This window comes from Heterodontus francisci, chromosome 13 (assembly GCF_036365525.1).
Source record: "Heterodontus francisci isolate sHetFra1 chromosome 13, sHetFra1.hap1, whole genome shotgun sequence".
NCBI lineage: Eukaryota > Metazoa > Chordata > Chondrichthyes > Heterodontiformes > Heterodontidae > Heterodontus > Heterodontus francisci.
Window position 1 is genome coordinate 104,779,550 of NC_090383.1, and position 14,669 is coordinate 104,794,218.

General features: G+C 42.2%; 1 protein-coding gene across 1 annotated transcript in view; it reads left to right on the forward strand.

Moving 5' to 3' along the window:
• The window catches only part of LOC137376556 (arginase-1-like), a 49,419-nt gene that overhangs the window by 13,685 nt on the left and 21,065 nt on the right, over nt 1-14,669 (forward strand). The window contains exons 4-5 of the mRNA XM_068045322.1: nt 429-588; nt 11,882-11,976. Coding sequence (XP_067901423.1) covers nt 429-588; nt 11,882-11,976 — 255 coding nt within the window. The remainder of the gene's footprint in view (nt 1-428; nt 589-11,881; nt 11,977-14,669) is intronic.

Genomic DNA, 14,669 nt, shown 5'->3' on the forward strand with positions numbered 1-14,669 from the left:
AAGCCCCCCTCAGGATCTTTTATGTTTCAATAAGATCACCTCTCATTCTTCTAAACTCCAATGGGTATAGGCCCAAATTGTTCAACCTTTCTTCATAAAATAAGCCCTTCATCCCCTGAATTTGTCAAGTGAACCTCGAGAACCATTAACTTTTAATAGATTATAAATTCTATGCTTGACAGTCTCTCTATGGATTAGAGTTGTGCTACTTGTCAGTTGCATTGTACAGATTTGCTCAATTTAGAATCTCACAGACTATTCTATAGCACATCTTTTCATGCCATTAATCTCATGGAGACAAGCAACTAGAAATACATCGCAAAAATATACAATAGAAATGGGACATGTAGACCTCATGTTACAAAGGAAACAATTTGAAATGTACATAAGCTGAGATAAAATCCTGATAATGTGCTTTCTTATTACAGTTTGGCAATTGGATCGATTTCTGGTCATGCAGCATTTCACTCAAACCTGTGTGTGGTGTGGGTAGATGCCCATGCTGACATTAACACTCCTAGTACAACACCATCAGGTAATCTGCATGGACAGCCAGTGTCATTTCTCATCAAGGAACTGAAGACTGAGGTAAATGTGAAATTAGGTGCAAAAATTAAATACATCATTATGTGAAGACAAATTGGGGTAGATTTTCAATTTCATTGCCTGAGCAATAATCTGGCAGAGTGGACTGCCACCCATTTATAGAACAGTGTTGTCCAATAGAAATCACTGAGTAGACATAGGCATTGCTATGATAGCATCATTTTAGCTACAAACTCTAATTTCAGAAATTGCCTTGCACACAATGCAGGTAATTTACTTAAATTTACTTAACATCTATTATCATCCAGGTGAAATGCTGCCTTTCTCTTTCACCAAATTTTGGAAGTCTCGGATGAATTTATCAGATACAGGACATCTTAGTGCAGCTTCTAGGTTTTTGTCGAGCATTTACAAGCAGTACCTTGACCTCATTGGAATGATCTGAGAACGCTGACTCTGACAAAGCAACACACAAGATCCACTCTTGCTCTCTATCCAGAATGCAGTTGGATGCTCCTTTCCCGACGCTCTGATGTGCCCTATTAGAGCTCATCATTATTAAAGAACAAAGAAAATTACAGCACAGGAACAGGCCCTTCGGCCCTCCAGGCCTGCGCCGATCCAGATCCTCTATCTAAACATGACGCCTATTTTCTAAGGGTCTGTATCTCTTTACTTCCTGCCCATTCATGTATCTGTCTAGATACATCTTAAAAGACGCTATCGTGCCCGCGTCTACCACCTCCGCTGGCAACGCGTTCCAGGCACCCACCACCCTCTGCGTAAAAAACTTTCCACGCATATCCCCCCTAAACTTTTCCCCTTTCACTTTGAACTCGTGACCCCTAGTAATTGAATCCCCCACTCTGGGGAAAAAGCTTCTTGCTATCCAATCTGTCTATACCTCTCATGATTTTGTACACCTCAATCAGGTCCCCCCTCAACCTCCGTCTTTCTAATGAAAATAATCCTAATCTACTCAACCTCTCTTCATAGCTAGCGCCCTCCATACCAGGCAACATCCTGGTGAACCTCCTCTGCACCCTCTCCAAAGCATCCACATCCTTTTGGTAATGTGGCGACCAGAACTGCACGCAGTATTCCAAATGTGGCCGAACCAAAGTCCTATACAACTGTAACATGACCTGCCAACTCTTGTACTCAATACCCCGTCCGATGAAGGAAAGCATGCCGTATGCCTTCTTGACCACTCTATTGACCTGCGTTGCCACCTTCAGGGAACAACTGAACACCCAAATCTCTCTGTACATCAATTTTCCCCAGGACTTTTCCATTTACTGTATAGTTCACTCTTGAATTGGATCTTCCAAAATGCATCACCTCGCATTTGCCCTGATTGAACTCCATCTGCCATTTCTCTGCCCAACTCTCCAGTCCATCTATATTCTGCTGTATTCTCTGACAGTCCCCTTCACTATCTGCTACTCCACCAATCTTAGTGTCGTCTGCAAACTTGCTAATCAGACCACCTATACTTTCCTCCAAATCATTTATGTATATCACAAACAACAGTGGTCCCAGCACGGATCCCTGTGGAACACCACTGGTCACACGCCTCCATTTTGAGAAACTCCCTTCCACTGCTACTCTCTGTCTCCTGTTGCCCAACCGTTCTTTATCCATCTAGCTAGTACACCCTGGACCCCATGCGACTTCACTTTCTCCATCAGCCTACCATGGGGAACCTTATCAAACGCCTTACTGAAGTCCATGTATATGACATCTACAGCCCTTCCCTCATCAATCAACTTTGTCACTTCCTCAAAGAATTCTATTAAGTTGGTAAGACAAGACCTTCCCTGCACAAAACCATGTTGCCTATCACAGATAAGCCCATTTTCTTCCAAATGGGAATAGATCCTATCCCTCAGTAACTTCTCCAGCAGCTTCCCTACCACTGACGTCAGGCTCACCGGTCTATAATTACCTGGATTATCCCTGCTACCCTTCTTAAACAAGGGGACAACATTAGCAATTCTCCAATCCTCCGGGACCTCACCCGTGTTTAAGGATGCTGCAAAGATATCTGTTAAGGCCCCAGCTATTTCCTCTCTCGCTTCCCTCAGTAACCTGGGATAGATCCCATCCGGACCTGGGGACCTGTCCACCTTAATGCCTTTTAGAATACCCAACACTTCCTCCCTCCTTATGCCGACTTGACCTAGAGTAATCAAACATCTGTTCCTAACCTCAACATCCTTCATTTCCCTCTCCTCGGTGAATACCGATGCAAAGTACTCGTTTACAATCTCACCCATTATCTCTGACTCCACGCATAACTTTCCTCCTTTGTCCTTGAGTGGGCCAATCCTTTCTCTAGTTACCCTTTTGCTTCTTCTATATGAATAAAAGGCTTTGGGATTTTCCTTAACCCTGTTTGCTAAAGATATTTCATGACCCCTTTTAGCCCTCTTAATTCCTCGTTTCAGATTGTGCCTACATTCCCGATATTCTTTCAAAGCTTCGTCTTTCTTCAGCCACCGAGACCTTATGTATGCTTCCTTTTTCCTCTTAGCTAGTCTCACAATTTCACCTGTCATCCATGGTTCCCTAATCTTGCCATTTCTATCCCTCATTTTCACAGGAACATGTCTCTCCTGCACGCTAATCAACCTCTCTTTAAAAGCCTCCCACATATCAAATGTGGATTTACCTTCAAACAGCTGCTCCCAATCTACATTCCCCAGCTCCTGCCGAATTTTGGTATAGTTGGCCTTCCCCCAATTTAGCACTCTTCCTTTAGGACCACTCTCGTCTTTGTCCATGAGTATTTTAAAGCTTACGGAATTGTGATCACTATTCCCAAAGTAGTCCCCTACTGAAACCTCAACCACCTGGCCAGGCTCATTCCCCAACACCAGGTCCAGTATGGCCCCTTCCCGAGTTGGACTATTTACATACTGCTCTAGAAAACCCTCCTGGATGCTCCTGACAAATTCTGCTCCATCTGGACCTCTAACACTAAGTGAATCCCAGTCAATGTTGGGAAAATTAAAATCTCCTATCACCACCACCCTGTTGTTCCTACATCTTTCCATAATCTGTTTACATATTTGTACCTCTATCTCTATCTATTAGTTGGGCTTGCTTTCTTCTGCTGACCTGGAGCAGTTATTCCAATTGTTCAAGCTAACCATGATAACAGTTAGAATAATGCAACATAGAAGGAGGCCATTTGGTCCATCAGATCTGTGCCAGCTCTTTTGAAGAGCAATTGAGTTAGTTCCATTTCTGCTGTTTTCCCATAACATTGCATTTTTTTTCTCCAAGTAATTATCCAATTCCCTTTTGAAGGCTACTATTGAATCTGTATCCACCATCCTATCAGGCAGTGCATTCTAAATCCTAACCAAGTTCACAAATGATATTCTGTGTTACTGACAAAGGTAAACTTTCCCTCCCAATTCTTCTCAGTTTGTCTGTACCCTTTGACACAGCTGACCACACCATCTTCCTCCAATGCCCCTCCATTGTCATCCAGCTGGGTGGGACTGCTCTCACCTGGTTCCATTCTTATCTATCTAATTGTAGCCGAAGTACCACTTGCAATGGCTTCTCTTCCTGCTCCTCCACCACTACCTCTGCAGTCCCTTGAGGCTGTATCCTTGGCCCCCCTCTTATTTCTCAAAGACATGCTGCCCCTGGACGACATCATCAGAAAGCACAATGTTAGTTTTTACATGTACGCTGACGACACTCAGCTCCACTTCACCACCACCTCCACTTAATTCCTCCACTGCTGCTAAATTATCCACTGCTTATCTGACATCCAGTACTGGATGAGCAGAAATTTCTTCTAATTAAGTATTGGGAAGACTAAAGCCATTGTTTTCGGTCCCTGCTCTAAACTCCCATTCATTAGCTACTGACTCCATTCTCTCCCTGGCAACAGTCTAAGACTAAAACAGTCAGTTCATAACCCTGGTGTCACATTTGACCCCGAGATTAGCTTCTGGCCTCATATTTGAGCTGTCACTAAGACTGCCTATTTCCACCTCCATAATATCACCTGACTTCGCCCTGTCTCAGCTCATCTGCTGCTAAAACCTTCATTCATGCCTTCGTTACCTCTAGACTTGACAATTCCAACACACACCTGGCTGGTCTCCCACACTCTACCCTCCATAAACATGAAGTCATCCAAAACTCTGCTGCCCATGTCTTAACTCGCACTAAGTCCCATTCATCTATCACCCCTATGCTCGCTGACCTGCACTGGCTCTCAATCAAGCAACGCCTTGATTTTAAAATTCTCATCCTTATTTTCAAATCCCTCCCTATCTCTGTTATCTTCTCCAGCTCTACTAACCTCTGAGATATCTGTGCTGCTCTAATTCTGGCCTCTTGAGCATCTCCAATTTTGATAGCTCCATTTTCAGTTGTCTAGGCCCTAAGCCCTCCCTCCACCTCTCTATCCTCCTTTAGGACACTCCTTAAAACCTACCTCTTTGACCAAACATATGTGAGTGTCATGTTTTGTTTTATAATGCTCCTGTGAAGCACCTTGGGACATTTTATCACGTTAAAGGCACTATATAAATATAAGTCATTAAATTACTGGTGTGTCCGTGGCACTGAAGTATGGCATTTTCACCCACGTTACAGACCATTTTAGTAGATGACCAACAGCATTAACAATGATCAAAATAGTTTTGCTCGCTCTGCTTTTCACCTGATCATTTTGCCATAAAAAGCATAAAAAGGTTAAAGTGCATGCACATACACTGTAACAATATGAATATTGCGAGCAATTCGTTGGTCGGGAAGTACTTTCGGGCACCCTTGGACATGAAAGTTGTCTTACATGTGCAAGCTGCTTCTATCTCGCATGCCCATAGTGAAAAACTGGTACTAAATAACAATTTCAGTCAGATGCCACAGGATTATTGGTGTGGGCAATGAGAAGATGTCACAAAGGTGCAGTGCTAGCTTTATCTTCTAAAGCTGAGGACAAGGCCTGTTGCTGTGGCAGAGTCGAGGGAGCTTTGCTCTGCATCTAATCGCATTATATCTAGCTTGGAAGTGCATGATGGTTACACGTGCTCCCAGAATTACCCAAAAAATACTATGGTAAGAAACTTAATTCATAAAAGACTACAATAAAGTTATGTAATACACTACTATTTTGCATTGAGATACCATTTTACACTCTTCAATCAATGTCAGTTTAACAATATTTGTAATTGGGTTACATTACTTTGAAATTATAGTACATATTCAAAAATGTTAGCTGGCAGGGAGTTAGAATAAGATTGTAATTCGGGGCTGGATTTTATTAGCGACGTGCTCTGCTGTGGCGCACTTTGAACTCGGCAGCCTTCCAACATGGAAGTGCCGCCACACAGTTCCTGCAATATTAAATTATATAAATAGAGGGGGCCGCCGCCGCATCCCTGGCAATGGCGTCTGGCGCCATTTCTAAAGGGCTTCAAACCCTGACAGCTCATGTAAAATTTTAAAGGGACCAACACTTTAAATGTCAATAAAAACATGATCACACAATAAATTTATTTCCTTCTTCCCCCACCCCGAGAAACCATTTCTGACAGTCCTGACTTTTAAACCCCAAATTTTGCACTCTTGGCCATTCAACCCTTTCCCACCATCCTCACAGCCAATAGAAAATGTTTACCCTGCTACTCCACCCCTCACACCCTGAAAATTCTATTCCTCCCCCACCCCCTTCTCGCCATACGGAGTTCCAAAGGCGCACAAGGTGTGAGTGGTGGCCGTAAAATCGGCGTGGGATGGCCGCCGCCAGCTGGTAAGCTAATTTACCTCTATTTAAGGTTAATTAAAATATTTAGATGAAAGCCCCGCCGCTTGGCGGCAAGGGGACCGGACCGAAGTCCCCCCGCCTCTGGTAATATGCTTCGGACCCTTCTCGACGTCGAGGGTCGAGGCAGGCCTCTCCCTGCAGAATTGTACCAGCCCCGTGGTGCAAGGGGCTGGTAAAATTCAGCCCTCAGTCTTTGGAGTTTAGTGATTATATATAAACTACTAAACTTTGCTGTTATGACTATGATATTACCTGAACTCCTTAATTAAATTGCAGGTTTGTATGCAGGAAAAAAAGAGAAGCACGTTAGTACCAATGTTTTATGTCATGGCGGAACAGGGATGTAAATCTTTTGGTGGAATGGGGTGGGCATAGGTGGAAAAGAACAATTTCCTGCCCATCTGATTTCTCACCAGAAGTGTAGGTGGCATTCGAAATGTCTGTCCATATGTAGGTGGACTAACTGAAATAATATGTAAATGCACCTGTGTGGTGAGTGGAAATCCTGCCACACTAAAGATGCGACACAATCCTATAAAAGGATAAAATCTGGGTTGTCCTTGTAAATGCGACAGAGAATATCCAGCTTCTTCTGTTATATCATGGAAGGTGCCAGGCTTGATACCAACCATTTCACACAGAAGAAAAAATTGGAAGGCAAGACATTGTGAAATTCAATTAACTATGAGGTTATATCACTGCAGTTACATAGTACATCACTGCAGCTGAAGTCCTGTAATAGTCAGAAATGTCCATCTCTGGGGTACCTTGTTGTCTTACCCCTACAACAGTGAGATCTTTAAAGTCACTGTTAACTCAAAGATAAGCTTCCCAATCTGCTATTACCATTTGTCACCATTTAAGAAATACTCTGCATTTGTTTTTTCCTACCAAAGTGGATAACTTCACACTTTTCCACATTATATTCCATCTGCCATGTTCTCGCCTGCTCACTTAGCCTGTCTAAATCCCCTTAAGCCTCTTTGCATCCCCCTCACAACTCACATTCCCACCTAGTTTTCTGTCATCTGCAAACTTGGAAATATTATATTTGGTTTCCACATCCAAGTAATTGATATAGGTTATGAATAGCTGGGGCCCAAGCACTGATCCTTGAGGCACCCCACTGGTCACAGCCTGCCAACCTGAGAATGACACATTCATTCCTACACTATTTTCTGTCCGTTAACCAATTTTCAATCCATGCCAGTATATTACCCCCAATCCCATGGGCTCAAATTTTGCTTACTGTCCTCTTGTGTGGGATCTTATTGAAAGCCTTCTGAAAATCCAATTACATCACATCCACTGGTTCCCCCTTATCTATTCCGCTGGTTACATTCTCAAAAAAACCCCAACAGGTTTGTCAGACATGATTTCCCTTTCATAGATCTATGTTGACTCTGCGCAATCCTACGATTGTTTTCTAAATGTCCAGTTATCACATCCTTTTATAATAGATTCTAGCATTTTCACTACTACTAATGTCAGGCTATCAGGTCTGTATTTCCACATTTTCTCTCTCTCTCCTTTCTTAAATTGTGGGGTTACATTTTCTACCTTCAGGAACCGCTCCAGAATCCATAGAACTTTGGAAGATGACCACCAATGCATCCACTATCTCTCTGGCCACCTCTTCCGACACTGTGCGATGTAAATCATCAGGTCCAGGGGATATATCGACTTTTAGTCCCATTAATTTCTCTAGTACTACTTTTTTTACTAATACTAATTTCTTTCAGTTCCTCATTCTAGCTACTCCCTTAGTTCCTTAGTATTTCTGGGAGGTTCAGCTATCTTTCTCCGTGAAGACAGACACAAAATATTTGTTTAGTGTTTCTGCCATTTCCTTATTCCTTATTATAAATTCCCCTTTCTCTGCCTGTGATGGGTCCACATTTGTCTTTTTTAATCTTATCCTTTTTATATACCTATAGAAGCTTTTACAGTCCGTTTTTGTTTCTTGCTAGTTTACCTTCATATTCTATTTTCTCTTTCTTTATTAATTTCTTGGTCCTTCTTTGCTGAATTCTAAAATGCTCCCAATGCTGTTGGGTTTTTGTGCCTCAAAGGAATGTAAACTTGCTGTAAACCATGTATTAATTGTTAAAATACTAGCAATTGCCTGCCTACTGTCATACCTTTTAAGGTAATTTCCCAATCTACAACAACCAACCTACCCCTCAATCTTCATAGTTTCCTTTGTTTCGATTTAAGACCCTAGTTTCTTATTAAAATACATCACTTTCAAACTTAAAGTAAAATTCTATCATATAATGGTCACTCTTTCCTAAAGGCTCCTTTACAATGAGATTATTGATTAGCCCTTTCTCATTGCACAATACCAGATCTAAAGTAGCCCGTTCTCTTGTTGGTTCCTCAACATGCTGTTCTAGAAAACCATCTTGTATACTGTCCAGGAATTTGTCCTCCACAGCATTAGTGCTAGTTAGGTTTACCCAGTCTATAGGTAGATTCAAGTCCCCCATGATTACTGTATTACCCTTGTTACATGCACCTCTAATTTCCAGATTTATACCATGCCCTACATTACCACTACTGTTTGCTGGCCTATAAACAACTCCTACCAATATTTAAAAGCAAAATACTGCGGATGCTGGAAATCTGAAACAAAAACAAGAAATGCTGGAATCACTCAGCAGGTCTTAGCAGCATCTGTGGAAAGAGAAGCAGAGTTAACGTTTCGGGTCAGTGACCCTTCTTCGGAACTGACAAATATTAGAAAAGTCACAGATTATAAGCAAGTGAGGTGGGGGTGGGGCAAGAGATAACAAAGGAGAAGGTGCAGATTGGACCAGGCCACATAGTGGCCATTATGTGGCCTGGTCCAATCTGCACCTTCTCCTTTGTTATCTCTTGCCCCACCCCCACCTCACTTGCTTATAATCTGTGACTTTTCTAATATTTGTCAGTTCCGAAGAAGGGTCACTGACCCGAAACGTTAACTCTGCTTCGCTTTACACAGATGCTGCCAGACCTGCTGAGTGATTCCAGCATTTCTTGTTTTTGGTCCTACCAATATTTTCTGTCCCTTGCTGTTTCTTAGCTCTACTCAAACTCATTCTACATCTTGATCCTTTGACCTAGGATCATCTCACTAATGTACAGATCACATCCTTTATTAACAGTGCTACCCACCTCCTTTTTCCTTTTTGCCTATCCTTCCTAAATGTCGAATACCCTTGAACATTCAGTTCCCAGCCTTTTTCCCAACCTATAGCCTTATCTGCTGGTGTACTCTTAAGTTTGTACGCTTTGTCCCTTCCTGCCACACTCTGATTATTATTATCCTTATTGCAACCTTGTTCTCTTGCCTTCTCCTCTCTTTTTTAAAATTATCACATCTTCCCTCATTTGATCCCTCCTCCCCCACTATTTAATTTAATGCCCTCTCTACTGCCCTAGTTATACGATTCACCAGAACACTGGTCCCAGCACAGTCAGGTGAAGACCGTCCCAATGGTACAGCTCCCCCTTTTTCCCCCGTACTGGTGCCACTGCCCCATGAATTGATACCCATTTCTCCCACACCAATCTTTGAGCCACACATTTAACTCTAATCTTATTTACCCTATGTCAATTTTCTCATGGCTCAGGTTATAATCCAGAGATTATTACCTTTTGAGGTTCTGCTTTTTAATTTTAGCCCTGAGCTGCTCATACTCTCTATGCAGAACCTCTTTCCTAGTCCTAGCTATGTCATTGGTACCCACATCTCATCTCATCGCATCTGAAGGCAGCACCTCTGACAGCCCAATACTCCTTCAGTATTGAGCTAAAGTGTCAGCCCTAAATTATGTGTTCAAGTCTCTGGAGTGGGACTTGAATTCACAGTCTTCTGACTCAGAGGCAAGAGTGCTACCACTGAGTCAAGGCTGGCACCTGATAATCAAAAGTGTCTATCTTTGGGCGAATCTTATCCTATCTTGACAACAATTAAAGTTTGGAAACAGGGATAAGCTTTACATTATGCTATTATAAAATAATGAAGAAAGTAATATACTTCAGAGTTTAGGGGTGCTAATAAACATTCTCTTGATTTATTTTGTCTTCCAAATGCCTCAGTATAGAAAAAGAAAGTACTTGCATTTATGTGGTGCTTTCGTTTATTTGTTGCAGCCAGCCTTTTGAGGCAGCTGGTAGCTTCAGACTTACTGTAAAACTGCAATTTGCACAGGCTTCCAGGCATTTAAACTTTAAATTACCTGCCAGTACCACAGCTATGCTGGATGTCAGGAACCAATGGGAATTCCTACCATCTGCTGCTGCTATGTTGACTTCTAACGTGCTCCTACAATCCTGTGTTTAGCTGCAAATATTATTGCTGTAAATGAGCCAAAACCAGTAATTGTTAATTGCAACCGCTAGTTACTAAAATTCAAAATAACTAATCGGTGATCCAAGGAAAGGTTTCTAATTACATTTATATGTAATCCTTGTTTGGAAATTAATCAATCATTTATATATAAAAGCTTTGCAGTTATAATGAATAAAGGCCTCAAACAACGTAGGTATATTTTGCATGCTATATGGTAAACTATCTTTCTCAGCCTGGTGCTCTCTGGTATCACCTTTCAGGACTTCCTGGCTGTCCCTTAGCTGAGTGCATTTATCACGTAACACTGAATGGAATGCATTCTAATTCAGTTGCCAAAACACACTTGACACACATCAAAAATAGTTACTTTACTGTATCCTTTGATCTTGACAGAATAGACTAGCAATAGTAAAAGTATTACAACAGGAAAAATACACAATAATTGCCAGAGTAACCTTTGATTCTAGTTAGGGGCATTTATTTCCCAGCCTTGTTGATAGATTTCACTTCACAGACTCCCTTTACTGTTTATTTAAAATTAATTATTAATTACTTTTCCTATACAAAAGTAGTTGATCTTCTTGGCATTGCTCATGGAGTCTTCAGGTGAAGCAGGTTTAGAGGGCAGGGAATAAATGGAAACGGGAGACATTAATTAATTACCATTTTAAAGTAATACATTCTGTCCTTATTTTTATTTAATACTTATTTCATACTATTTATGGTTACACAGCCAAAACTGTGGCAACTTGGGAGCTGGAGAAGTAAGTAGAGTTGGTTTGAGAATAGGGTTACTCTGCAATACAGACTGAGGGCGGCACAGTGGCGCAGTGGTTAGCACCGCAGCCTCACAGCTCCAGCTACCCGGGTTCAATTCTCCAGAAACTGAAGAGGGGTTTGCTGAGGGCAAACAATGCTGATACCGCAGGGGCAGCCATTGCTGTCTGGGGAACACTTGCTGATAAATTAATAAACAGCATGTGCAATATATATAGTAACTTTCAACCAAATTTGTCTGGCCTTTGTTCACCACATTCCAGGAAGTATGGGGAAGTTGTAATTATGTGGTCAATCTTTAAGATAATTGTAATCTTATACTTTCAGGTTACCTCAAGCTAAAACAATTTTCTGTCTGTTAGCTGTTGGGTCCAAGTTTCTTTGAACTCTTGAGTCATTCTTCATGTTTTCCATCTTAGATGCCAGCTGTCCCAGGATTCAGTTGGCTGGAACCATGTTTATCTGGAAAAGATATTGTTTATATTGGTCTGAGAGAGGTGGATCCTGGTGAGAAGTAAGTTTCTTAATTGAAGATATACTGAGAATTTATAATTTGTATAATTCATATTTAACATTCATTTAGAGTTAGTATCAAATATTAGAAGCAATTGTCACCTATTTAGTAAATCTTATGTTTAAGTTAGTACCGTAGTTGTTGGGAATTTAATTTTCCTGTAATAGATGGTAGTTTAATTTATAGTAATTGTGTAGTACTTCTTAGAAATTTATTATGGAGGCTCCCATGACGTTGCCAGCGTAATATCTGGCTGATTTCAACTTTCAGCCTCATTTCAATATAATTGGCAGGTTGCCCACCTGATTTCTTCTAGAAGCAAGCATACTGAGCAATTTATGCATGCAATTTTTGACGGGCCTCCTGCGGCCTATTTAAAGCAGAAATGCATCTCTTAAAGCAAGGTTATGTTTCCTGGAGACAGATTGCATTCCCAGACTACATGCTATTCTGCTGGGACTAAAGAGTCGGAGGACTGCCTTCGGGTTTTCTAATGCCTTTCTGGAGATCCTTGTGGAGGAAATCAGGGCAACAAGGAAGGTACTGTTCCATAGCACTTGCAGAAGCATCCCCAGGACCACTATTCAGCAGACCTGTACAGAGCTGGCTGACCAGATCAATGCCAGCAGCATCACCCCCAGGACCTGGCTACAGTGTAGGAAGAAATTCAATGACTCACAAGCAAGGGTGAGTACAACTCTTTTCTCAATCACTTACTCCAGCATCTGGCGACAATCCTTAACCCCCTCCCTCATCACTATCAACAATCCCCTCCCCTCCATTCCACCCTCAAGCATACAGTCACAAGGTATACTGCAACATCTGTCTTTCTGACTCAAACACATTCACCTCTTCCTCTGCTCTCTTCACATCATACACGAACAGAATTTGCTTCTAAGGTCCTAGCATTTGCACAACCACCAACAAATGGGTGGCACAGTGGCGCAGTGGTTCGCACAGCAGCCTCACAGCTGCAGCGACCCGGGTTCAACTCTGGGTACTGCCTGTGTGGAGTTTGCAAGTTCTCCCTGTGTCTGTGTGGGTTTCCTCCGGGTGCTCCGGTTTCCTCCCACGTGCCAAAGATTTGCAGGTTGATGGGTAAATTGGCCATTATAAATTGCCCCTAGTATAGGTAGGTGGTAGGGAAATATAGGGACAGGTGGGGATGTGGTAGGAATATGGAATTAGTGTAGGATTAGTATAGATGGGTGGTTTATGGTCGGCACAGACTCGGTGGGCCGAAGGGCCTGTTTCAGTGCTGTATCTCTAAAATAAAACAATAACTCCCAGCACTTCTCCTCACTTCCCATTGCACATATATGCCTTTACATTCATCACCTCACCATCCTAATTTCATTTTGCAACTTCTCCACCTCTCAACACATGCTTTTTATGCATAGCGCCTGCACACCACTAATTACTTTTTCAATAGCCACTCACTAACCCATGCCTTCTCTTTCTGCAGGACAAAACAGCACATAACCCTCATCCAAGCAGAGCACGAAGCCCTGCAGATTAGTAGCCGAGTGTCATGTAAGGCCCCCACCTGCCAAGAATGAGGCACATTAATTTTTAACTGTTGTTGGAGCGAGGAAATGATTTTTTAAACAGATCAGCCATGGCTGGAAAAAACATTTACATACTAACAGACATCGAAGGTGAGGAAGCACATTCCAGGGCCTGCTAAGGAGGATACAATCCACGAGGGCCAGGACTAGTTAGACCAGTTAGTCACATGACTACCTGGCTGCTCCAGGGTTTTCTTTTGAACCAGCCACAGAGAGTTTGAAGGGAGAGTGTCTGTTTGCTCCTGGACTAAGAAGATCACTCCTGTCTGCTCCCATCTTTTCTCACAAGCCTCTGAATCCACTGAAGACACATGAACCCCAAGACAGAAAAGTCTCCTACAGCAAACAAGGTTGAAGAAGAATACTGACCCCAACAAAAAGCAAGATCTACCTACAATCAAGGACTCTACAGTGAGCTCGAAGACCCGTAACAAAAACTCTTCAGATATTGCCTCAAACTTTTGCAATTTATTTTTTCTGCCCTTTTCTGTCTCTATTTGCATGTATGTATCGCATATGCATGCTCGCTTGGGCACGTCGTGTATCTGCAGGCGTCAACCGAATTAGAGTTTGTTTAATAAAATTTCACCTTTCATCTTTAAATCTAAGAAAGCCTGTTTGTGCTGGTTTCTTTGCCTCATAATTGGAAAGTGGTGAAGAAGGATACACCAAGGGTGAGCTAAAAACAGTGTGTTTAAAAATAAAACCCTGTTCCAGTAAGACCAGGTGAAGGCTGAAAGGGAACCTTAGAACTCTTTCTCACCTGGTCATAACACTGAGACAAAGTCATGACCCATGGGGAAGGTGAGACTAGCAACGTATTAGAGCGGGGTACCAGCAAGTCAGCTCGGCCAAACTGTCCCAACAGCAGTCAAGGTGCAGCAGTCTGCAGCCGCATCCTCACAGGCTCGAGAACCCAGAACTCATTGGCTACATGCATCTCAAAGGGCTCTATGTGAATGACCGCAGCCTTCCACCAGCTTTGCTGGGGTCATTGGGGACCACCTCATAGAAGTAAACATTCTTAGAAAAAAGGCACCAATAGGTTGACATTTGGGTGAGAACTGAGCAGAAGGCAATTGATGGGAATTAAATTCATCACCTTTATCACTATTGACACTTTGG